Raw genomic sequence first — 27,283 nt, forward strand, 5'->3', positions numbered from 1 at the left:
ACTCAGGATTAAGAAACTCACTCAAAACTGCTCAACTACATGGAAACTGAACAACCTGCTCCTGAATGACTACTGGGTACATAACGAAATGAAGGAAGAAATAAAGATGTTCTTTGAAACCAATGAGAACAAAGACACAACATATCAGAATCTCTGGGACACATTCAAAGCAGTGCGTAGAGGGAAATTTATAGCACTAAATGCCCACAAGAGAAAGCATGAAAGATCCAAAATTGACACCCTAACATCACAATTAAAAGAACTAGAAAAGCAAGAGCAAACACATTCGAAAGCTAGCAGAAGGCAAGAAATAACTAAAATCAGAGCAGAATTGAAGGAAATAGAGACCAAAAAAACCCTTCAAAAAATTAATGAATCCAGGAGCTGGCTTTTTGAAAGGATCAACAAAATTGATAGACCGCTAGCAAGACTAATAAAGAAAAAAAGAGAGAAGAATCAAATAGACGCAATAAAAAATGACAAAGGGGATATCACCACCAATCCCACAGAAATACAAACTACCATCAGAGAATACTATAAACACCTCTACGCAAATAAACTAGAAAATCTAGAAGAAATGGATAAATTCCTTGACACATACACTCTCCCAAGACTAAACCAGGAAGAAACTGAATCTCTGAATAGACCAATAACAGGATCTGAAATTGTGGCAATAATCAATAGCTTACCAACCAAAAAGAGTCCAGGACCAGATGGATTCACAGCTGAATTCTACCAGAGGTACAAGGAGGAACTGGTACCATTCCTTCTGAAACTATTCCAATCAATAGAAAAAGAGGGAATCCTCCCTAACTCATTTTATGAGGCCAGCATCATCCTGATACCAAAGACTGGCAGAGACACAACCAAAAAAGAGAATTTTAGACCAATATCCTTGATGAACATTGATGCAAAAATCCTCAATAAAATACTGGCAAACCGAATCCAGCAGGACATCAAAAAGCTTATCCACTATGATCAAATGGGCTTCATCCCTGGGATGCAAGGCTGATTCAATATACGCAAATCAATAAATGTAATCCAGCATATAAACAGAACCAAAGACAAAAACCACATGATTATCTCAATAGATGCAGAAAAGGCCTTTGACAAAATTCAACAATGCTTCATGCTAAAAACTCTCAATAAATTAGGTATTGATGGGACGTATCTCAAAATAATAAGAGCTATCTATGACAAACCCACAGCCAATATCATACTGAATGGGCAAAAACTGGAAGCATTCCCTTTGAAAACCGGTACAAGACAGGGATGCCCTCTCTCACCACTCCTATTCAACATAGTGTTGGAGGTTCTGGCCAGGGCAATTAGGCAGGAGAAGGAAATAAAGGGTATTCAATTAGGAAAAGAGGAAGTCAAATTGTCCCTGTTTGCAGACGACATGATTGTATATCTAGAAAACCCCATTGTCTCAGCCCAAAATCTCCTTAAGCTGATAAGCAACTTCAGCAAAGTCTCAGGATACAAAATCAATGTACAAAAATCACAAGCATTCTTATACACCAGTAACAGAGAGCCAAATCATGAGTGAACTCCCATTCACAATCACTTCAAAGAGAATAAAATACTTAGGAATCCAACTTACAAGGGACGTGAAGGACCTCTTCAAGGAGAACTACAAACCACTGCTCAAGGGAATAAAAGAGGATACAAACAAATGGAAGAACATTCCATGCTCATGGGTAGGAAGAATCAATATCGTGAAAATGGCCATACTGCCCAAGGTAATTTATAGATTCAATGCCATCCCCATGAAGCTACCAATGAGTTTCTTCACAGAATTGGAAAAAACTACTTTAAAGTTCATATGGAACCAAAAAAGATCCCACATCGCCAAGTCAATCCTAAGCCAAAAGAACAAAGCTGGAGGCATCACGCTACCTGACTTCAAACTATACTACAAGGCTACAGTAACCAAAACAGCATGGTACTGGTACCAAAACAGAGACATAGATCAATGGAACAGAACAGAGCCCTCAGAAATAATGTCGCATATCTACAACTATCTGATCTTTGACAAACCTGAGAAAAAGAAGCAATGGGGAAAGGATTCCCTATTTAATAAATGGTGCTGGGAAAACTGGCTAGCCATATGTAGAAAGCTGAAACTGGATCCCTTCCTTACACCTTATACAAAAATTAATTCAAGATGGATTAAAGACTTAAACATTAGACCTAAAACCATAAAAACCCTAGAAGAAAACCTAGGCATTACCATTCAGGACATAGGCATGGGCAAGGACTTCATGTCTAAAACACCAAAAGCAATGGCAACAAAAGCCAAAATTGACAAATGGGATCTAATTAAACTAAAGAGCTTCTGCACAGCAAAAGAAACTACCATCAGAGTGAACAGGCAACCTACAAAATGGGAGAAAATTTTCGCAACCTACTCATCTGACAAAGGGCTAATATCCAGAATCTACAATGAACTCAAACAAATTTACAAGAAAAAAACAAACAACCCCATCAAAAAGTGGGCAAAGGATATGAACAGACACTTCTCAAAAGAAGACATTTATGCAGCCAAAAGACACGTGAAAAAATGCTCATCATCACTGGCCATCAGAGAAATGCAAATCAAAACCACAATGAGATACCATCTCACACCAGTTAGAATGGCAATCATTAAAAAGTCAGGAAACAACAGGTGCTGGAGAGGATGTGGAGAAATAGGAACACTTTTACACTGTTGGTGGGACTGTAAACTAGTTCAACCATTGTGGAAGTCAGTGTGGCGATTCCTCAGGGATCTAGAACTAGAAATACCATTTGACCCAGGCATCCCATTACTGGGTATATACCCAAAGGACTATAAATCATGCTGCTATAAAGACACATGCATACGTATGTTTATTGTGGCACTATTCACAATAGCAAAGACTTGGAACCATCCAAATGTCCAACAATGATAGACTGGATTAAGAAAATGTGGCACATATACACCATGGAATACTATGCAGCCATAAAAAATGATGAGTTCATGTCCTTTGTAGGGACATGGATGAAATGGGAAATCATCATTCTCAGTAAACTATCACAAGGACAAAAAACCAAACACCGCATGTTCTCACTCATAGATGGGAATTGAACAATGAGAACACATGGACACAGGAAGGGGAACATCACACTCTGGGGACAGTTGTGGGGTGGGGGGAGGGGGGAGGGATAGCATTAGGAGATATACCTAATGCTAAATGATGAGTTAATGGGTGCAGCACACCAACATGGCACATGTATACATATGTAACTAACCTGCACATTGTGCACATGTACTCTAAAACTTAAAGTATAATAGAAAAAAAATAATGCCTTTAATATATTATTAAAAAAAAAAAAAAACCTTTTCCTGGGCAGGTTACTTACAGGAATGGAAGTTTCACACAGAGTAAACCAGGCATGGGAAATGCTCATCAAACATGAGTTTGAGTGTTGTGGTTTTAAAACATTAAAGCAAGGTTTTCTGTAGATAAACTAATGCATGACTACATGGCTCATTAAAGTAAGAAATGAATTTGGGATAGGTATAAAAGTGTATGCACATTTTCTATTTCAGATTTGGACCAAAATAATCCAGGGAAACTAATTTCACATGGTAGAGCATGAGAAAAGGTATTAAAAACCCAAACCCCTACCCTACCCTCCAATCACAGACTTCCTGTGTAATTAAGTAAGGGATGTTTCTAAGTAGGAGATCGATTAGCAATAAAACATAGGTGAAGTGTCGCTACATTAACACATACCAAATGTGTTCCATTATAACAATCCTTGAGATGACCATTTCACTACAAAGGATTATAGTAAGAAGGGAAACATTGCTTACATGGAATGAGGAGATTTTAAGGTAGTAGGAGACATAGACATAATCTACTCCAGGTTCTAAACTTGATAATTGGGAAACTGAGGTCCAAAGAATTTGTTTGTCTATTCACTGATCCATCCATTTAAAACACATTTACATTACAGCAGAGATGGAACTGGCACTCATATTTCCTTGCTCTCAGTCCAGAGCTCTTTCTAGTACACTATACCCCATTGGCTCCCTTGAAGTAAGAAAACACATCATTTTACTTTTCTTGTTGCCAAGCCACAGTTTCATAAATACATTTACGTTCAGAAGGAAGAGGGGAAAATGTTATATGGGAAATAATTTCATTGCTAAAAGTAAAAGGGACATGATTGGTAATAAAAAACTGGAAATACACTACTTGTATCAAATTATATCAATTGCTATAAAACAATTGTCAGAATTTTATGAAACATAAGTATGCTACTCTTCCTTTCTGAAAGATAATAGAAGTCTAATGCACTTCCACATTCAGCCAATAACATTTTTTTTTTCTGTTTTAAGAGAACATGAGATTTTCTACAAAATTTTTAGGTAATAGAACAAGAAGATTTTTTTAGTTTGATTTATCTAGTAAAAAAGGCAATAAAAAAGAACATTCTATTAAGATACATTTACTTTCAACTCATTTATCTTGCAAAATATGCGAAAATGAGAGCTGTGCTGAGCAAAAAGGCAGTATTGAGCAACAGCTAATAACATGACTTTTAAGTAGAGTAGTACATTTTTCAAATGAGAAAAACATAAACTGAAGTACTCTCATATATGTTTGTAATCAGAGGTCTATCAAGACCAACACTTTCTAGTAGTTGCTATCATAATAACCATTGCCTAATGAACGCCTAGAAAAGGGGGAAATCTATTATACTTTTATTCCTATAGTAAAATTTAATATTCAAAAATAGAGCATTTCAAGATTAATCATTTAAAAAGCATTAAAACAGAACATAGCTGTAAATTAAACAGATTTGTACTAGTTATGGTTAAACCACAGTTATGACTGGATATTTACTTAAGCAATCAATTATGTGTACATTTTTGTTTTGAGACATGTTTGGGCAGAGACTCATGAATGCTTTTCCCTCTGGCCTTCAGAAGACACGGGTCTACAGAGAGTGCTCACTGATCTTGGTGCTTTATTAAAAAGTACATTTTCGGGGGGAAAACTGATGTAAGAAAAACCAGGAGGAAGATGCGGGCTCTCCTAAGTACACAATAGTCCTAGCAGGTTAATAAAATGTCCCTGATTCAGACAGGCTATTTTCCCAGCCAAAACTCACTGCCCATAGTCAGTGAACTGTTATTCTTGGCAGGTGGGAAATGTTTATAAAATGTGACACCCTTTCCCCACAAGCTTATCAACAATTGATGGCGGATGGTGCTATTGCAGTTGCCCAAGAATCATCTTATCTTGGGGCCGATATATAAAATTTGCAAAAGGGGGTCTAATCTGAGCTGAGCTGTCTTCAACTCATTCTTACTTCATTATCCTTAAAGAAATGCTCTATTGGAAAGGCTGAGGCTGATTCATGAGAATGCTGGGAAGTGGAATACAGACAGGAATTAGCCAAAGACTTCCCTACTGTTTTGTTGCTCAGAGTATCACTCCAGGTGAAAAGAAGAAGGTCCTGTTGAAGAACTGAAGTTCCACAACACTGCCTAGGTGGTCGGGTGCTGGGCTGGGATGTAGAACACCTGGGTTTGAGTGTTGCTCTGTCCAGAACCAGCTATGGAATACAGCACATGTTAGTGTGCTAGCCTCAGTTTTATTTCCTCAACCAGTGAAAGGAAGCATTTGTGCTTCGTCCTTTCTAATTATTCTCCTTGCTTGAACATTTTATAAACAGTCAGTTATTAGAAATAAGAGTGCATGGATCAAGCTGTGCTCTTTGTGTTTTCCCAGGTGGCTTTGAGTATTTGAGGGAAAAGAGACAGGTCCTTTGTTTTCCAAGATGACCATGGTCTATGTGTGCAGGTATAACTGAAAACACCAAGATTTGACACAGCATCTTTTCTTTACTTAGTGATGATATGTGTGAACAGGTATACCCACCAGTACACAAAGAAACACAACCCCAGTGGATAAATGAATGGACAGGAATACAAGTAATTCACAAATGAGAGTAGACAAACACATAGGGGAAAGTCCAAATCATCAGTAATAAAGATAATTTAGAGCCAGGTGCTCTTTTCCACACACAATTTTAAGGCTGAGTATTGACAAGGAAGAAGTAAAGTCCATACTCCCTCACATTGCTAGAGTCATTGTAAATTGATAGAAACTTTCTGATGAGTGATTTTACAATATCTATCAACAGCATCAAACTATTCAAATTCTTTGATCTAGTAATTCTGCATCTGTGAATCTGTCCTAAGGAAGTATTCCAAAAAATGGAGAGTCTCAAGCCTAAAGGTGTCAATTGCAAAATTATTTTTCATAGTGGAAAACTGGAATAATCTAAACGTTCAGCAATAATCAGTAGAATATTATGCAGCTAATAGAAATTATTATGGAAAATTACATAGTGATATTGAAAATTTTATGCTATTATGTTAAAAGAGGTAGAAAATTATATTTATACAATGATTATGACAGGAAAATATATACACAATAACGGTGGCTGAATATTCTACTTATTAAGGGTTTGACACGGAATAATTAACTCTTTCTATCCTCCCAGCATCTCAGTGAGATAGTTGGCATTGTTATACTCATTTTACAGATAAAAAAGCTGAGGCTTGGAGAGTTTAAGTTTATTACACAATGTCACACAGTGACTCCAGAGTCAGGCACTAGACCACAATGGCCATAATGCATTAAAAAAATAAAAGGTGAAAGGTAATACACCATTGGTATACCATGGTATAAAAGGCAAAAGGTAATGTACCGTTGATAATATACCAATTTATCAAATTTCACTGAGACACGAGGAATAAGTTTTAGCGATCTATTGCACAGCATGGTGACCAAGTTAATAGTGATACATATTTCAAAATTCCTAAAAGAGTAGATTTTAAAAGTTCTTTTTTTTGAGACAGGGTCTCCTTCTGTTGCCCAGGCTGGAGTGCAGTGGCGCAACCATGGCTCGCTGCAGCCTCAACCTCCTGAGCTCACGTGATTCTCCCACCTCAGCCTCCCAAGGAGCTGGGACTATAGGCAATACCGGATACTAACACGCCTGGCTAATTTTTAATTTTTTTTGTAGAGACAGAGTCTCACTATGTTGCCCAGGCTGGTCTCAAACATCTAGGCTCAATTGATTCTCCTACTTTGGCCTTCCAAAGTGCTGAGATTACAGGCAAAAGCCACTGCACCTGACTGATTTTTTTTTTTTTTTTTTTTTTTTTAAACTGAGCCTGGCTCTGTCACCCAGGCTGGAGTGCATTGGCGATCTCGGCTCACTGCAACTTCCGCTTCCCAAGTTCAAGCGATTCTCCTGCCTCAGCCTCCTGAGTAGCTGGGGCTATAGGAGCCCACCACCATGCCCGGCTAATTTTTGTATTTTTAGTAGAGATGGGGTTTCACTATGTTGGCCAGGCTGGTTTTGAGCTCCTAACCTCGTGATCCTCCCGCCTTGGCCTCACAAAGTGCTAGGATTACAGGAGTGAGCCACTGCGCCCGGTCTTTTGCCTAAATATTCTTAACCATACAAAATGAGAAGTAGATGAGATGATAAATATGTTAATTAGCCTGATGTAATGTTTCTACAGTGTATACATCTATCAAAACACCATACTGTACCCCATAAACATATAAAATTATTTGTCAATTAAAACAATTTTAAAAATTACATTAAAAAATAAAAAATTTTGAAAAGATAATATACCAAAACCCAAAGGGTGGTTCTGTAGGAGTCATGGGGGGCAGGGCGGAGGAAGACAGCAGGAATACTATCTGTAAGGGGAAAGGACATACAACCTTCTTCTAGTGTTTCCTTTGGTGCAAAATGGTACCTCCATGGAGCAGTCTAATGTATTTAATGTATCCAGTTGCCCTTGAAGCTCTAATGCTTTAAGGAAGCTTTTCAGCAGCAATTGCTGACTGCTGACTGTGGACTGACTCCTATTGGTGAGTCAACTGTTCTCCTTTTGGCTATTAGGTGTCACTTAGGTTGGCAATCAAAATGGAGATTCATTCTGTTCAAGGTTCACATAAGGAAACCTACACATGGGCATTTGGATTCAGGTTTCCAGATGAAAATAGATAAAATAAAGCCCAAGCAAGCTTCTGGTGCCTTGCAAATCATGTCTAGATGTGGGGGAGGGTGCCAGTCCCAGAGCGAGGTATGTGTCTTGGTGTTGCGCTTCCTTGTGCTTCTTGATTTACTTAGGAATCAACCCTCGGTTTTTCCTTCATTCATCTACTCTCTGATATCCTTCAGTTTATGAGACTCGGTCCAAGACCAGCTGTTATTATGGAAGAGTTATTTGATGCTCTAAGACCCATAGCAGGCCACGAGAGAGAAAAAGCCAACCATAAATTAACCTGATGCATGAGTATTCAGAAAAGTTGTAAATACTTGGTTTGAGGTTCTTCTGTAATAGCTACTAATGAGGATTAATAAATGAGAAGTTAAATGCCAAACTTCTCTGTTAGCAATTTAGCTCAAGGGCAGATTTTTACATGTCAGTTTAGAACCCTGTGTCTGTAGAATAATAGGTAAATGAGCATTCCCTTTTTAAATTTGTAACATTAAGACATATGTGTGCTTTTTATTTAAACTCTCTTCCCCTAAAATAATAATTTTTTATTAAAAGCTTAATGGTACAGAAGACTGTTCAATAACTGTTTCAATGTTTAGGGCATGGCTATTTTTAAATGATTTTGTTCACTTTGTTTATTTATCTCTGTTTTTTTACCCTTTATTATCACTTCTTAAAGACAAATCTAACCCAAAGCTAAGACAATCAATTAATTATACTTTACTCAAATGTGATTATGGATATGATATTCTTACCTGATTCAGTTGGGGAGAAAAAGAACATTTGGTTGACAGGTTACAAACTCAAATGCCTATAAGGGCCTTTAAGGTAATCCTCTGAAGACAAAAAAAAAATGAGCGGGGGTGGGCCACAGTAATAAGGGGGATGGGCTCTGGTGATGAAGAGCGTGGGCGCAGTGATGAGGGTAGTCTGTAATGATGAGGGGGTGGGCTGTGGTGATGAGAGGGTGGGCTGTGATAAGGGGGGTGGGCTGTGGTGATGAGAGGGTGGGCTGTGATAAGGGGGGTGGGCTGTGATAAGGGGGGTGAGCTGTGTTGATGAGAGGGTGGGCTGTGATAAGGCGGGTGGGCTGTGATGATGAGAGGGTGGGCTGTGATAAGGCGGGTGGGCTGTGGTGATGAGAGGGTGGGCTGTGATAAGGTGGGTGAGCTGTGATGATGAGAGGGTGGGCTGTGATAAGGGGTGTGGCTGTGTTGATGAGAGGGTGGGCTGTGGTGATGGGGGGCAGGCTGTAATGATGAGGGGGGTGAGCTGTGTTGATGAGAGGGTGGGCTGTGATAAGGGGGGTGGGCTGTGGTGATGAGAGGGTGGGCTGTGATAAGGGGTGTGGCTGTGTTGATGAGAGGGTGGGCTGTGGTGATGGGGGGCAGGCTGTAATGATGAGGGGGGTGAGCTGTGTTGATGAGAGGGTGGGCTGTGATAAGGGGGGTGGGCTGTGGTGATGAGAGGGTGGGCTGTGATAAGGGGTGTGGCTGTGTTGATGAGAGGGTGGGCTGTGGTGATGGGGGGCAGGCTGTAATGATGAGGGGGGTGAGCTGTGTTGATGAGAGGGTGGGCTGTGATAAGGGGGGTGGGCTGTGGTGATGAGAGGGTGGGCTGTGATAAGGGGTGTGGCTGTGTTGATGAGAGGGTGGGCTGTGGTGATGGGGAGTGCTGGCCATGGTGGTGATGGGCTGTGGGGCCGTGGTGAACTATTCAAGATCAGTGAAAGGTGGCTCTCCTGAATCAGCCTTAGCCAACTGCAAATCCAGCACTACCAAATCTGATTCTTTAGCCAAAAATTCAGTTTTGTGTGTGTGTTACTGTCTAATTTTTACCCATATTCCTATGGGTAAAATTTAGTATTCTTTAAAAGCATTGTTTGAGCCAGTCAAAACATGGGCCAACTCTGGTCTATGGGCAAGTTTGTGAACTCTGATCTAGCCTACAAATAAAAATTGCATCCATTTTCATTTCCTGGACATTCAATTTATTATGTCACCTCTGTGATATAAAGAGAAACCAGGATGTATATTTATAATATAGGAAACTAGAAGATAAAACACTAAGGAAAACTCTCTCTTATAAAAAAAAAAAAAAAAACCCATGACATGAAAAGAACATATTTCCATAATAATGCTACAAACAGAACCTCACATGTAAATATCTGGCTTGTGGTTTCTGACCACTTATAATGGCAACTTTATTGTACCGCTAAAAAGCAAACCACAAAAACACTTTCATGTCAGTCACAATCAAGCTTCAAACACATGGACACACTGAGCGTGCTCACAGGCTGAGTCAACTCTAACCATATTGAGGTACTGCTACATAATTATCATTCCCCATTAGTTGTAGAACTTTAGGAAAACAGGTATGTCAATTACAATGTATTCCATGGAATTAAGATTTGAATATCTGAGGATATGACAGTTTGAAAAATGTCATCTTACAGAGGGAAAAGTTCTACCATTCATGTTGGCAGGAAGGAAAGTGTCAAGTAATTCATGTTGATTAAAAAAATTGCTACTGTCATTTACTGAAGATAATGAAGAAGGAACTGTCGTTTCACAGACAATTTGCGTAATTTCAAACGAGGGAACTTACCTGGATTAAGAACAATAATCCTTTCTTTTCTACATTTTTCTTGGCATGCGTTAATGTTAAAGTTGAAAAGACTCCAAAAAAGTAAAAATACTACCACTGACTAGATTAATTCTGTATTACAAATTTAATTGTGTGTTACTTCATCATTAGCAGCCTCTCTAGAAATACTTTGTGGCATGCTGAAAAAATAAGGGTGAGTGGAAAAGATGTTTCAAATAAAGTGTTTAGGCTTTAGGAATGCTTTCTGCTGAGAGTGTATGAGCAGACATAGATTAAAACTTCAGAGTTTTATTTCACACATTTTATGTAGGCTGGTTTTTGGACAAACATGTAAAAGCAGATAACTCAGCAAGCCACTAAGAAAAGTGCTATTTTCTGCATATCTTGAACATTAAAATCAATGTCCGTGTGAAGTGACACTATCACAGGCATCCTGTGAGGTTTTAGAGTTCCGGTGACTTCATCCAGGCTGGCACTAAGCACACTGCTCTAAGGGACAAAGAGAATTCGCAGCATCTAGGTTTGTGTAACGCTATGGGTCACTTGCTCATTGGTCTGTTTATGTTTCCTTTCATTTGTTTCTAATAAAAATCTTGGAGACCAAAATTTCTGCTTGACATGATTTCTTTGGAATTCCAAAAGGCCTCACCAGGGCTTCCTGGCTCTGCTATGACCGTCGTCTAATGGATTACAGATACATTTCAGTTTAGGGCTTCATAACAGCACCACAGAAATACACAAAACAACATGTATTCCACATCATGAATTTTGATTTGAGCAAAAACCAGCATATTGGGGAAAATGAGAGATGGAAAAGACTTACAAGACTCATGCTCTCCTCATTTTCTCAGTGCAGCTAGCTCTCCAACCTTAATACAAATTAGCTCAGTAACAGAGCAACTACTTCTCTTAGGAACTTACTCTAGGGCCATGGAGATCTTGCTGCTATTATCCTTCCATACAAAATTTCAAGTGCTTAATTTAATATAATTTATCCCAAAGTCAATCTATTTATTACTCATTTCCATTTAGCTGGGCAATGATTGAGGTAATGAGTTTATGTGTCTCATACCCGGCATAGTGGATGCTCATTCAATATTAGTTTCTTACCTTTATAACTCTGTCTAAAGTATTGCCTGAATGTAACTTGGAAAAAGCTGATAGGTTCTTGCACTCTTCTCTGGTTACTTTTAATCAGTATACTCAGAGGCATAGAACTGAAAAATGTCACCGGTGCTTCCATCACATTCTATTTCTCCCTCCTTCCCTCCTTGCCCCTGCAACGACCTCTGTCCATATCCCACTTCCTTGCCGCCCCATAGACAAGTTAATTTTATACTGAGAGAAGTCTGCATGAAGCTATTTAATTCGATGTGGCTTCAATTCTTTGGATTGTTGATAACTTCATTGTTTTTAATCATCTCTAAATGTTTAGGCATAGCACAGGTCACAGTCATGGGGATAAACAGAAAAAGGAAAACATTAAATGTAAGCCCACGCTTTGGAGATGCACAAATAACTGAACTCAATCCCCAAAGGACAGGCTTGTAGACCTATGAGTGTTCACAAGCATGAATATTCATGAGTCTCTTGCAATGAACCATTTAACCACCGTGCTTCATTAGGAATTGAAATCTTTTAAGCAAGCATTTATCTCTTCCAACACCCTAGAACGGAACATTCTATCCTCGTTTTGTCAAAATTCAAATTTGAACCAGTTCTGCAGGCTGCTTTGTGTGATTTCCCCGTGCTGTGCTCTCCCAGGAAGGGCAAATGTCAAGCAATGAGACACACAGTCAGTCACCAGTCCCCTGGGTCTCAGTTAAATGGTGAGGAAGGACATGAAACAGGTCATTGTGAGCATGCTGAGAGGTGCCAAAGGGCAAGTGTAGGGCAGGGTCGCTGTGTGTGTTTGGGCGGGCTGTGTAAGTTTTGCAATGCAGAGAGTCTCCACATCTGAGGTGGCACCACCCGCATCTCACACCTTGTTGATTTGTGTATTTCTCAGCACAATTCTCTGACAGATGGTCCCAGAGTGTCCTGCTCTAACAAAATTAATCTATTACAATCATTTGCAGGCAGAGAGAAATAAAGTATTTTGAGAAAGGGCTCCCTTTTTCTAATTCACAAAACGTCACCACACAGATGAGAGGAGGGCCTGCATAGGGTGTGAAGAGAGCAGAGAATAAGTCTAATTACCTTAGTCTGAAAGCCAGGGAAGGCCTCTTGAGCAAGGGTTTACCTGAGACAAGGAGGATTAGCAGTAGTTTGAAATTTTATTACAAACTCCACAGAATATTTAACCTATTTATTTGTACTGGATTTCTGGTATAATAATAGTTTCCCAGAAAACATATCCTCAAATCGCAGTTGATCTGAAAGGAATCTGCCTTTCGGCCTCTCTGTAGTTAATGAACAAGAGAACACAAGTGCTTTGAAGCCAGAGCAAGAAGATGGAAAGCTCTGTATACATCTAGCTTGCTAAGCATTTCCTCTGGCAAACTCCTGTATTGGTTTTTAAAATGTATTTCGTCTTGGTAGGTTATTTGGAAATTCTTCTATTTTCCACTGTGTTTTGTTAGGGAATATGCGAAGGAGTTGAAGGGTAATTGCTACTTAATTAGATGAAAAATGAGCTGTGAGGATCCTACTTTTCTGCTCTCTGTAAATTTAACCACTGCATGGATGAGAACAATAAAAAGCCTTTCTTGAATTGGTTTCTCCATTTTAGACAATTTAACCATCAGCCATCTTTGGAGGCATGGAAGTATGCTCCATTATAAAGAATAAGATATTTTATTTTTCTACACAATAATAATTACAAATCACAGTGACAATAGCCAGTGTTGTCATTATGTCAAATACTATCTAACCAATACCAACACTGTCCTTAGATGTTTGAGTTTACTCAGTTCTTCCGCACAATGACCTCTAATATGGGAACTACTTTCATTCTCACTTTACAGGCTAGGGCTCTGAGGCATAAATTGGTTTTAATAATTTGCCTAAGGTCACAGAGTTTGCCAATGGCAGAACTGAGATTTGAACCCTGGCAGTGTGGCCCTAGAGCTCTTGACCTTTCTGCTGCCCTGGTTTATTAGGGCGAGTATTGAACCAAGCCTCTAGGTGAAATTGAAAATCATTAATTAAGCTTTGTGAATTAATGGAAACACAAATCCACATCTAGAATTAACCACACTGCTAGTAAAACTAGCATTTTAGTCAGAACAGATTTTGGACCTATTATTCACTGAGAAAGACTTCCAGTGAGAAAAATAAAGTAAAATTAAAAGACGACACAAGGATACAAAGGTTCTGACTCTCTCAAAAAGCTGGACCCAGGCCTGGGCACCCCTGTGCACTGAGATCATTCCCCATTGTGCCGTCTTCACAGTGAAGCATAGACAGGTTATTTAGGCTGAGTCTCTAGCACAATGTGACTGCCTGTGAGCTTTGCCTTAAGAATTCCCTAAAGGGCTTTCTGCAGAACTGCTGTCCCTTGAGATACAATCAAGGGACTCTCAGATGTGTTCAGTATGTTTTGGAGACCTGGTGTACTGCATCTGCCTCTCAAAGATTCATAGTGTGCATAGGCCTGTTTTAGGGCCCCAAGAAGCTCTACACTAATGAAACCTGTGTCGCCTTTAAAACCCCAAATTGCAGAATCCTGTTTGATTATGGAATTCTTTGTTTCTTAGGACACCTATGAATCTACCTGTAAAACTAATGTTGGACAAATGCTGCCTGAAGCTGAGCATGTCGGTGAGGAACAGCAGGACACACAGAGAGAGGGAAAGAAAGCACAGAAGAAAGATGCTTCAAGAAAGGAACACATAGGTAGAGGGCAAGTTGAAATGCCTATATTGCTAACTGTGGTGCTTCTTACAAATGAGTCCTATATATGACTAGTATATATGTCAGACGTATGTCATATATGACATACGTCATATATGTCATACATATAGACATGTCAATCATATGACATGTATACTTTAATTGAATACCTGTTCAATTACTATATTATCTATTAATATATAACTATATTTAATATATATTAAATGTATAACATAATAAAATTTAATATAATTATATTAATCAATATATTAAATATTATGTATTAAATATAATCAATATAATTATATTAAATATAATTAATACAATTATATTGAATATATTAAATATAATCAATAAAATTATATTATATTATTTAATACAAATATATTAAATATCATATATTTAATATAATTACATATAATATATAATTGAATATATTATACTCAATTAAAGTATACAAATACATATTATACTCAAAGTATACAAAAGAAGCAGGAATTTTGATTATGTGAGACAAAATAGCAAGTCTGGTATATTAGCAATCATCAGTGTAGTAAAACTAGTCCATATGTTTACCCGCACAGTCTCTCCCTGCTTCTGGAAAGGAAAAATGGAGCGCAATGTGTTGGTGTGAACCAGACTGTCTAAGGAGAGGCAGGAAGATGAAAGACTTAAGGGACTTAACACACCTGGACTTAAGGACTAAAACTATTGTAAGTGTTCTGGATTTTAATAGTCTCTCTCTCTCTGTCTCCTACTCTTAGAAAAGCAACAGAAGACAGAAGAAAAATCAGAAAAGAATATGCAATTTCCCAAGCAACACTGCAATAGGTTTTATTTTTTATTAAAATTCAATGGGAGATTTGATTTCTTAAAGCTCCCAAGAAATGATACAGAAAAAAAGTTTTAACATAGAAAAGTGTGGATTTTCTGCTTCATCTGTAGACACAGACATAAGAGACATCTGGTTTATACTTTCCCTTTTCCTTCAAATTCTCTAGAGTTTCTAGAATCTTTATAAAGAATCTCAGGGTAGCAGGGGTTTGTTCTAGGGAAAATCCTCCATCACCAGCAGTCCCTCACCCACCCACAAAGCTTTACAATGACTTAAATCCAGCTCAGGACTGCTGTGGGAATACTATTTATGAACATACATTACTGTGTGCAAAGATTGTAAAGTAGGAAATGAATTGTGTTTGAGGCTGTAAGTTCACATCTTTGAATCATTTCAGATGGACAGAGAGGGAGGTAGCTAAAAATGTTCTGAAGCTGAAACATTAATTGGGGCTAACAGCACACAAAGAAAAATAATCTGTAGCATGAAGAAAAAGCCCATCTGTCAAGGCAGTGGGCTCAGAGTTTTAAGGTGGGTGGACTGGCTCACAGGGGGCTTGGGGAGAATAGGACACTCTTTCTGAGTGGAAGATTGGAAAGCTTCAGCTTTCAGCTTTTAATGAGAGCTTGGATCAAGTCTTGCCAAGATGGGCAGACTCACAGGCAGATTCACTGAAGGTCTAGGAAGGGTGCCACTGCTGACCCTGAAGTCCTGAAAACTGCCCCATTCTCACTTCAGGCCCCATGAGGTCTGGCTATATCGCATTTCTGTGAAATCTCTGATCTTTACAATATTTCCCCTTTGTTTGAACCACCCGGGGTAGCACCCTTTTTCTTATACCCCACTCCCGCAAAAGGTTTCCCAGGACCAGGACACATGAGATAAATGGAGAATTTCAATACGATATGGTGTACTCACCACCTGCCTTCCCCAGTTATCTATCTAATATGCCTGGACACATTTTTCTCTGGCTATTTCATGGAAACAGCATAAAGTAAGGAACAAAACTAAAGATCAGCATGACATACACAGTCATTCTGGAGAATAAAACAACATTTTCAAGACAGCAGGAGTCTGGAGGGATCCCAAGTTCATCATATAACTAGATCTTTTATCTGTTATTTCTCAGATTTTGAAAACATAAAACGTCTAAAATGTCTATGTACATGTTAGTGGTTTACTAAATAGAAAGTGAGGTTTACCCAATTTGCTTATTCTATTGGAATGTTAAAAACAGTAAATGATTATATAAATTGTGTGCCTCTTCGGAGTAGTAAGAGGATGGCTCTTTTAAGTAGGCAATTTCTAGAAAGCAAAGTAAGTGTTTTTTGCTAAATATTCTATTATACCTCATTAAAGTATTTTAAATAAAATATTTTAAATGATTGAGATAAATGACTTACAAAATAAAATAAAATTCTCTTTGAATCTACATCATTTCAGTTTAAATGATGTTTTCTTTAAGAATATCATATAGTTGTTTAGGAGGAACATTTAAATTGGGATATGTAAACATGTGATATGCTTGATCTAGTTGTTAACAGATAATGACTATCAAGTTGTTTCTATTTCAGTGAAGTTTCTAAATTCACGCAAATTTAGAAACATTCTGTTTCCATAGCAGCAGATAAAGAGTAAAACCAAAAAGATTTTATTGATTTTAACAGGGCTTAGAGAATTTGTTCTCCTTTTTAGCAATGATTTTTGCTCTTTTTTTTTTAGTCTTTCACATCTCATTTTTTCTTTTCTAAATGTATTTAGTAAATTACATAAAATTTCAAAGTAGATATTTGCGACATTACTGTAAAATTACACACATTCTTATAGTAATGTAGACTAACCAATATTTAATTCTTAATGTCAAAGAGATACTAAACTATGAAGTCAAGACCAGGCATCAAAGACTCTAACTATAGGCATTATCAGTTTAACATATGAATAAAACATTGCATTACAAATGCTTTTAGGTAATTCATTAATGATTACAAGCACAGTATAACATTTTCTGTAGCCGTTAATTTATTAAGACTCAGGCATCAGGCTTTCACACATAAGTGTTAGAGTCACAAAATGCAAGTTTCTTCGTGGTTAATGTGACAGCATGACAATGGATCGCTGAAATTAGCAGAATAATTGTTCCATGTTAACGTGATAAGAAACCAGCCAATAGACTTTCTTCCTTCTTGCATTTGTTGTTTCAGTTGTGTGTTTTTCTCTGATTATTCTGCTCTTTAAGTTTCTGTTTGTCAAAACACAGAATGGCTTACCTGTAACAGACACACAGCCTAGCGGAGCAATCAGAGTAATGGGAGCAAATCCATAGGCTGCAAAGTTCCCCATCTCTCCCACGGCCATCAGCAGGACACCACCCCACCACAGCACACTCTTGAAGTACGGCCTTGGGTGCTCTTGTTGTGCCAGCTGAAGGTGAGAATATTTCTGAAAGTAAATCAGAAGACAAATAAAACATTCTGAGCTATGAGGGGAATGCCACTTTTTTTCTTTTGTATTCCTTTAATTCTTTTTATAAGAACACTAATTTATTTTTGTATTTTTTAAGAACGAATACATTTTTGGTAAATTATTGAAAATTACATTAGGTAATTTTCTAGCAAAGATTTGTATAAACAAACATAGTAGTTACCCCCCGATCCACGGATTCATTTTCCGTGGTTTCAGTTACCCATGGTCAGAAAATATTAGATGGAAAATTCCAGAAATAAACATTTCATACATTTTAAATTGCATGCTTTTCTAAGTAGCAGGGTGAAATCTCTTGCTGTCCTCCTTGGTATGTGAATCCTCCCTTTGTCCAACATATCCATGCTGCAGATGCTCCCTGTCCCTTAGTCATTCAGTGGCCCTCTCGGTTATCAGATCAGCTGTTGCAGTAGCACAGTGCTTGTGTTCAAGTAACCCTTATTTTACTTACTTGTTCTATTTTATTATTAGTTATTGTTGTTAATCTTTTACTGTGCCTAAGTTATAAATTAAATGTGATCATAGGTATGTATGTATAGGAAAAACATAGTATATACTGAATAGGGTTCAGTATTAGCTCTAGTTTCAGACATCCACTGGGAGTCTTGCAATGCATTCCCTGAGGATGAGGGAATTACCATATAACATTCTGGGAGATATTTTGATGCTCAGGTTTATTTTGATTCAAATCGTTTTAGAGACTGCACTAATTTGATTCTATTTCAAACTGATTCATTAAATGATTTAAAATTTTTTATTTAATTCATGATTTGGTTAAAAATTCATATTTCATTCAGTTTGCAGTTTAGCAAATCAGCGACTTATTCAGGTTTCTAATTCATGTTCAGTTATAGTTCCTATTTTGTATTCTACATTCTTTCCTCAAGACTATTAGTCTATAGTGGCATATTTAACGGTATTTTAAAGAAAGGGGAAAAAAACCCTATAATCTGTACTTTCATGAACTGCTTCTAAAAAGTATCCGAATCCCATCTGGGGTGAAGGCTATGAAAGAAATCAAAGTACTGCAAATCAAACCAGTGCTATTTATCCATTAGACACCGTCAGCCCTTTACCTAGGGTCTACAATACTGTCAGAGATGACTCCACTCCGAAAATTAATTTCTTTTAAAATTAGAAGAAGAAGAGGAAAAATGAATGCACTCCAGCCTGGATTATATTTGTCTTTATACCAGTGAGGTCATAAAATATATATTTTTTATAATTTTTATGGAGAAAAGAGCCACAAAGACAAAAGTGCCCAAGGCCCATGAGAGTCATAATGTGTCCCTGGATCAATCTATAGTGTTAGAAAAATAAGCTTTTTTCTTACCTGAATATTTAGAGAAACGCTGATCACCAAGTTTCCTAAAATAGCCAGCAAAACTCCAAAAAGGTGAATCTGTAAAAGAAAATGTTTTCCTTAAATAATACTTTTAAGATATTTACTGGAAGAAAAAAGACAAATTTAGGTATTCATTCATTTGTTCAGTAATTCAGCTTTAGCTTAGCACCCATTTCCCAGGGTAGGGTTGGGATATTAATAGGATGTAATTAGAATTAGTTTTTCACTTTTTTCTAACACTATGTTTAAGAAATCACTTGGTCCTTTATGAATTCTCTAGATATTTTTCTGCCTCATTTACTAAAATAAATAAAATAGTTAAATAGTTATTTGGGTTTTTCCAATCAAGATGCTGCTTCTTACGTATCCTTTCTTTTTATTTTCTTTTCTCTAATATCTTTTGGAGGACTGTGATATGAAAGAAAGATCATCGGACTACAAGGTAAAGGATAAATCTGAGACACAGATTTGCTCTTTTCTAACTAGGTGACCTTCTGAGCAAGTTATTTCACTTCTCTGGCCTAAGTAAAAATGAGATATTGGATAAGATGTTTCCAGAAATCCCTTACTTCTAAGGTTCTATGATCTCCACTGGAGATGGGCTAAATTTTCCTGCTACTCCCCTGGTCAAAAACCTACAATGATTCTCTACAGTCTACAGTCTACTATATCAAACAATAAACTGCTATACCAGCTCACCACAATTAGTCCTCACCCAGGCCTCTGTCCATGACTTACTTTTAATGTGCTTCCTCTATCTCAGGTATGTGGCACGCGCCATCCTCTAGCCAGATGTGACACTTTCTCGTGCCACTGCTCTCCTAGGTCATGCAGGTACACCTCTCACTCACTCCAACCAAACATCGCCCTCCTGGCCTGCAGAGGTCCATCTCCTTGAGACATCCTCAGACCACCTCGGCCCACCTTGACTTTCTCAGATTCTAAATGGTAAGCTTCCCTTATTTACTCTTTTATATTATCATGTTTGCTCAGATTCTCTGAGGGAAAGGAACCAAGTCTTATGCTTCTTTCTATTGGGTCTTCTGCATCATCTACTGCTATATAAAATTGAAGATTTAATAAACACTTGCTTGAAAAAATATGTAATCGTGTAACACAAGAACTACAGAGGTTAAAAGGTAAGTTCTTACACATTGCCCAAGATGTTTATCATAGATAGCTCATGTATTATTTAATGATTTCAAAAGATGCATTTGTTGCTCCCATCTAGGTCCACAAGTATAGTATCTTCTATTAGTGTAGATTAGCAATGATACAAAGGATCATCTCCCTCTTATTCTACAGTACATAACTTCTAGCTAGCTTCAAATTCCAAGAAGTTATTTGAATTTCAAATGAGCATTGTAACCACAAAGAACCCTTTTCAGAATGCAAAATGTCTTTGAAGTTTTAGAGCTTTATTATATGTGATTTTTGTAGCAATAAGACACCAAATTCCAGCCTGACTCAAGTATAGCATGAAATTTAGTATTTAGAAATGAAACTTAGTATTTTTTAAATGAAGTAAAAAGTGGAAAACTCATTATATAGTTGATATATAATATCCATGTTCTTTAATCAGTTAAGAATTTTCTTTTCCTAATAGAGGCACTTGGTAATAATTTTGATCACTATCCCTCATGGGGAAACAATCGAGGCACAATGCAATGTACTATTTCCATGCTTCCTATTTACATCTAATGTACTTGGCATTAATCAGGAAAATGAAGACTGAGAAAAAAATTTGGCCATGAATGGATATTTATTAACATCTCCCATAATTATAAAAGTACATTGTTGAATAGAAATAATTTACTTTAAAATTCGTTAAGTCATTCACTGAGCAGTTTAAATGGCTTCAGGCTGGGTATTTAAAAATTGATGGCAGGATTTGGCAATAATTTCTTGGATATGACACCAAAGCATAGGCATTGAAAAAAATAGATAAATTGTACTTCATCAAGATTAAAAACTTATTTTTTTTTTTTTGAGACAGAATCTTGCTCTGTCACCCAGGCCAGAGTGCAGTGGCATAACCTCGGCTCACTGCAGTCTCTGCCTCCTAGAGGTAGAGGTTCAAGCGGTTCTCGTGCCTCAGCCTCCCGAGTAGCTGGAACCACAGGCGTGCACCACCACACCCAGCTAATTTTTGTATTTTTAGTAGAGACTGTGTTTCGCCATGTTGGCCAGGCTGGTCTCGAATTCCTGACTTCAAGTGATCTGCCTGCCTCAGCTCCCAAAGTGCTGGGATTACAGGCATGAGCCACCATGCCTGGCTGAGATTAAAAACTTTTTGCGTCAACACACACTATCAATAGAGTAAAAGGCAACCCATGGAATGAGAGAAAATATTTGCAAATCATATATCTGGATTGAGATCCAGAATATTTAAAGAATGCCTACAATTCAACAACAAAAACATCCTGATTAAAAAATGGGCAAAGGACTTGAATAGCTGTTTCTCCAAGAAGACACACAAATGGCCAATAAACACATGAAAAGATTCTCAGCATCACTAATCATTAGGAAAATGCAAATCAAAACCACAATGAGTCACTACTTCACATCCAGTAGGATGGCTATAATTAAAAAAAAAAAAGAGAAAAGAAGTGTTAGCAAAGATGGGGAGAAATTGGAACACTTGTGCATTGCTGGTGGGAATGTAAAATGCTGCAGCCACTGTGGAAAATGGCGTGGAAATTCCTCAAAAAATTAAACACAGGATTACAATATGGTCTAGCAATTCCACTTTTGGGTACATATCCAAAAGAACTCAAAACAGGGATTTGAACAGATATTTGTACACTTACATTCAATAATAGCAGCATTATTCATAATAGCCAAAAGGTGGAAAATACCTGTGTCCCTCAATGGATGAATGCATAAACAACATAGAGTATATATGTATAATGGAATATTATTCAGCCTTAAAAAGGAAGGAAATTTCAATATACACTACACACATGGATGAACCTTAGAAACCAAAAATAAAATTCTAAGCCCCTCAACTGACTGGTGGACCCTCCCCTAGGCCAAAGGCATTCCAAAGGTAACCTGAAAAACTAATTTAGGCCATGATGGGAAGTGGGGGTTGGGACATACCTCATTATACCCTCCTGCCTTTAGAATTAGGGTACAGCTGACCAGCATTAACATTAAAACAAAGATCTGAAGACTGACAAAACAGACTTTTTAATAGCAATAAGACACCAAATTCCAGCCTGACTCTAGTATAGCATCACATGACAGATAGCAGGCCCTGTAAGGAATCAAAGTATTTTACCCCCTATATATATTTTTTCTTTCTTTTCTTTTTTTTTTTTTTTTCTTTGAGATGGAGTCTCGCTCTGTCACCAGGCTGGAATACAGTGGCATGATCTCAGTGGCTAATTTTTGTATTTTTAGTAGAGACAGGGTTTCACCATGTTGGCCAGGATGGTCTCGATCTCCTGACCTCATGATCCGCCCGCCTTGGCCTACCTAAGTGCTGGGATTACGGGTGTGAGCCACCACACCTGGCCTATTTCTTTGACATATTTTGAAATGGCCCTGCAAAGCTGTCTCTTATGGGGAAAATTAACGTCCTGTAGAGAATCTCCATCCTTTTCCAGGTCTTTTCCCTGATCCAGGAGAGAATTTACTAAGACTCAGGCACCTTTTTAGGTCTGATGAGAGCTCTGAAGCCTGCTACCCAGAGGCTTCATCTGCATAATAGAACCATGGTCTCCACAACCCAGATATTCCTTTCTATTGATTCCAGGTCTTTAGATAATAACTCTTTCAACTAATTGCCAATCAGAAAAGCTTGAATTCACCCATGACCTGGAAGCCCCCAATTCCAGTTGTTAAGCCTTTCCAGACGGAACCAATGCACACCTTATGTGTATTGATTGATGTCTTATATCTCCCTAAAATATATAAAACCAAACTGTGGCCTGACCACTTGGGCACATGTTCTCATAATGTCCTGGAGCTGTGCCATAGGCCATTGGGCACTCATATTTGGCTCAGAATAAATCTCCTCAAATATTTTACAGAGTTTGACTACTTTTGTCTACAACCTTGAGGACATAATGCTAAGTGAAATCAGCCAGTCACAAAAAAACAAATCTTGTGTGATTCCACTTACATGAGGTATCTAAGATAGTCAAATTCATGAAGATAGAAAGTAGAATGGTGGTTGCCCGAGTTGGGGGAGGGAAGAATTGGGAGTTTGTGTTTAATGGGTATAAAGCTGGGATAGATGAAAAAATTCTGGAGGTGGATATGATGACAGCTGCACATCAATGACAATGTGCTTAGTGCCACAGAAGTGTACACTTACAAATAGCTAAAATGGTAAAATTTTATATTACTTATATTTTATAACAACACAAAATTGGTGGTGAAGTAAGTCAGAATGTGCTTTGACCTGGAGAAGTAAGGAAAAACTCATCTGCTGCAGAATAGCTCCCTGGCCCAGGGTCAACAGTGTTAAAGCCAACTAAATATGGCCTGAGAAGGACTCCGTAACTTCTACATTTGAGTCCTTGTGGATGAACTGCAACCCAACTTAGTGGGTAACAAGACTGAAACCCGAACTTAGGAGTATGTGCCTGTAATAATAGGTGAGTCTTGGCCAATGCCAGAAGCCATACTTCAACCAGTCATACGCTTCTGAGTGTTCAAACTCTGTTCAAATAAGGTAAATGACAACCTGTAACCAATTCAGCTGTTTCTCTATCTCACCTCTGATTTCTATATGCCACTTCCCTTTTTTTTGTCTATAAATTTGTTCTGACCACGAGGCATCCCTGGAGATTCTTTGAATCTGCTGTGATTCTGGGGGCTGCCCGACTCCTGAATCATTTGTTACTTAATTAAGCTCCTTTAAATTCAATTCAGCTGAAGTTTTTCTTTTAAAAGTCTGGGTATTAAAAAAAATGGTGGCAGGATTTGGCAATAATTTCTCGGCTATGACACCAAATGCACAGGCCACAAAATAAAAAAATACATACTTCTTCATCAAGACAGCATTATGCTGCTGTTCCTTTAAATATTCTTATCACAGGTTTATTTTTGCCCAAAGCAGGTATTCCTGGAAAGGTATAAACTATTACATTATTAATATCTTAATGTATCAGACAAGTTATTTGAAAGTAATCAGAGTATGGCAGATTGCAAAAATGGACACAATTCCTTACTCCTCCCTATATCCGTGCCCTTGGCTAGGTAGTCTTGTACCTCCTCCTGTTAGGAAGAACAGTCTATTTCCCTATCCCTTGAATTCAGGCTACAAATGCAGTGAAAGTATGCTAGTTCCAAGACTAGGCCTCAAAAAGTATTGCACGCCCCTGGTTATGAAATATTTTGAGAACAAGCCCAGGCTAGCCTGCTGGGTGATGACAGATGGGGACACACACAAGCCTGCTGTGCTCGTGTCTGTGGCCTTAATCAATAGTCAGTTAATGTCCAACCCCACAGGGGGGCCATCCCTAGAGCAGCCAGCCCCCAGCTGACATACCAACTGGCTGCAGAGGCATGAATGAACCCAGGTGGACTCAGCCAAGTCTGACCCATATCAATGAACCCCCAGCTGACCAATTGATTCCAAAGCACTCATTGATGGTTGCAATTTTTAACCACAAAACTTTAGGATGAATTTATTACACAACAAGAAATAATAGACTAAGGTTGACTAAGAAGATGAGAGAGTGGAGGCAGATATTGTGGATCACTTACAGTGAGAAGAAGGGGGTACAAAAAAAGGTGAGATATTTTGCTGAGGGTTACCATGGCATAGAGGCAGCAAGCTATTTTAAAAGTCAGACCAAACGGCGCTGTTCCAAAAGTCAGGATTCACTATAAGTGACCCCTGCAAAGCCATTATCTTCTTTGACTCTCAGTTTTCTCAATTGTAAGATGAAAACAATACCATAAGGAGTTTGGAGACCTAAATGAATGAGGTCCGCTTATGAAAGTATGACACAACATGTTAGTAATCCAAAGTGATAGGCTAAGGTGATACTAAGAGGTAATAATAAAGCTTTATTTTCTTTATCTGTATCTAAAATGACAAAGCAATCATATAAATGGTTCCTTTAAAAAAAAAACTGCCAACCTGTTGCTTGGCAGACATAGTAAATGAAAGTTTTGCTGTTTCTCTATTCCCCATTTTTTTTGCCTCAGGGTGTATGCACCAACTTTATGATATGTTATTGCAACATTCATTTTGTTTTCAATAATGTCTTCCAAATCTAATGAATATAGAAAATATTTATAAGATGTAGGTGATATTTTGGTTTCCTTAATAGAGGGATGGTAGAAACTACCAATTATAATTTTTTTTAATGCTATAGAACCAGAGATAAAAATATGTAGCATTTTATTTATTTTTCTCAGAAAACGACTTGACTTACAGATATAGGTACAACTAGAGGGGATATTCTATTTTCCTTTTTTTTTTTTTTGAAACAGGGTCTCACTTTGTTGCCCAAGCTGGGGTTCAGTGGTATGATGACAGCTCACTGCAGCTTTGACCTCCTGGGTTCAAGCAATCCTTCCACCTCATCTTCCCAAGTAGCTGGGACTACAGGTGTGCCACCACACCCACCTAATTTTTCTATTTTTGTAGAGATGGGGTCTCATTATGTTTCCCAGGCTGGTCTCAAACACCTGGGCTCCAGCGATCTTCCTGCCTCAGCCTCCTAAAGTGTTAGCATTATAGGCATGAGCCACTGCACGTGGCCAATATTCTATATTTTTCTAATCCGTAATGCCAATCATACTATTTTATTATTTTAACTTTTTAAGCCATCATTATAAGGTTAAAAGAGCTCATCTTGTAATATTTCCTTTCTTACCATTTCCCTATAAGCTTATGGGTTATTATAAAATTTACTCATATTTCAAAATGACCTGAATATAAAACTTACTTTATAGTTCCTGAAGTTAGAATTAACTTTGAAGTTTGTTCCCCACCCTCTGGAACCTACATGAGGCAAAAATGTAGAGATTTAAAATTAGCCATATACACATTCCCCACAATTAAATAATAGTTGTCAAAATCATGTGGGAGTTCAACTTCACATCCTAAGAAACCACGAAAAGAAGATTGTCCTTTCTTCAGTCCAAGTCTAGTTCTGAATATTATACAATAATTAACAGAGGTAGGAACAACCGTAAACTGTACCTGAGTGAATCACATGTTTTTAAATTACTGAGCAGAAACAAGTGGGCAGAGATAATTGAATATACATAATTTCTTTTCATAAAGAATGCTGAAGGTAGATATCACCTTAGTTGAGTCTTTCCTAGCCCTTCTCATCTATCAAAGGATACCCTATACTATTTCTCCTTGAATACTTATGATGCATTTTTTTTGGTAATATATGTGTGTCTTTACTAACACAATAGAAACAATGTCTGGTGGCAGGTCTAATAATTACCACGAATTCAAAGTAGGGTCAAGGCCGGGTGTGGTGGCTCATGCCTGTAATCCCAGCACTTTGGGAGGCTGAGGTGGGCAGATCACTTGAGGTCAGGGGTTCAAGACAAGCCTGGCCAACATGGTGAAACCCCGTCTCTACTAAATATATAAAAATTAGCTGGGTATGGTGGTGCAAGTCTTTAGTCCCAGCTACTTGGGAGGCTGAGGCAGGAGAATTGCTTGGACCCGGGAGGTGGAGGTTGCAGTGAGCCAAAATCACACCACTGCACCCCAGCCTGGGCAACAGAGCAAGACTGTCTCAAAGAAAAAAAAAAAAGAAGAAAGAAAAAAATCCCCACAAAATAAAGTAGGAATGAGCAAAATTATACAGGCATACCTCAGAGATATTGCAGGTTTGGTTCCAGACCACCACAATAAAGTGAGTCACACAAACTCTTTGGTTTCCCAGTGCATACAAAAGTCGTGTTTACACTACACTGTAGTTTATTAAGTATAGTGTAACCTATACTTAATAAACATACTGCAATAGCATTACATTTAAAAAAGTTAGACATACTTTAATTAAAAAATACTTTATTACCAAAAACGCTAATTATCATCTGAACCTACAGCGAGTCATTTCTACAATATTCCCAGCATCTTCACAAGAAGAAGTTTCCATCTTAAGGAACCGGTTTGTTT

The 27,283-nt window shown here is 37.9% G+C and overlaps 1 protein-coding gene across 2 annotated transcripts in view; it reads right to left on the reverse strand.

Moving 5' to 3' along the window:
• NIPAL2 (NIPA like domain containing 2) overlaps positions 1-27,283 on the reverse strand; it is a 109,947-nt gene that overhangs the window by 51,816 nt on the left and 30,848 nt on the right. For both annotated transcript variants that reach the window (XM_054499919.2, XM_054499920.2), the window contains exons 2-3: positions 19,162-19,230; positions 17,615-17,786 (exon numbers count right to left, since the gene is read on the reverse strand). In XM_054499919.2, the coding sequence (XP_054355894.1) occupies positions 17,615-17,786; positions 19,162-19,230 (241 nt within the window). The remainder of the gene's footprint in view (positions 1-17,614; positions 17,787-19,161; positions 19,231-27,283) is intronic.

Source organism: Pongo pygmaeus, chromosome 7, assembly GCF_028885625.2.
Source record: "Pongo pygmaeus isolate AG05252 chromosome 7, NHGRI_mPonPyg2-v2.0_pri, whole genome shotgun sequence".
NCBI classification, from domain to species: domain Eukaryota; kingdom Metazoa; phylum Chordata; class Mammalia; order Primates; family Hominidae; genus Pongo; species Pongo pygmaeus.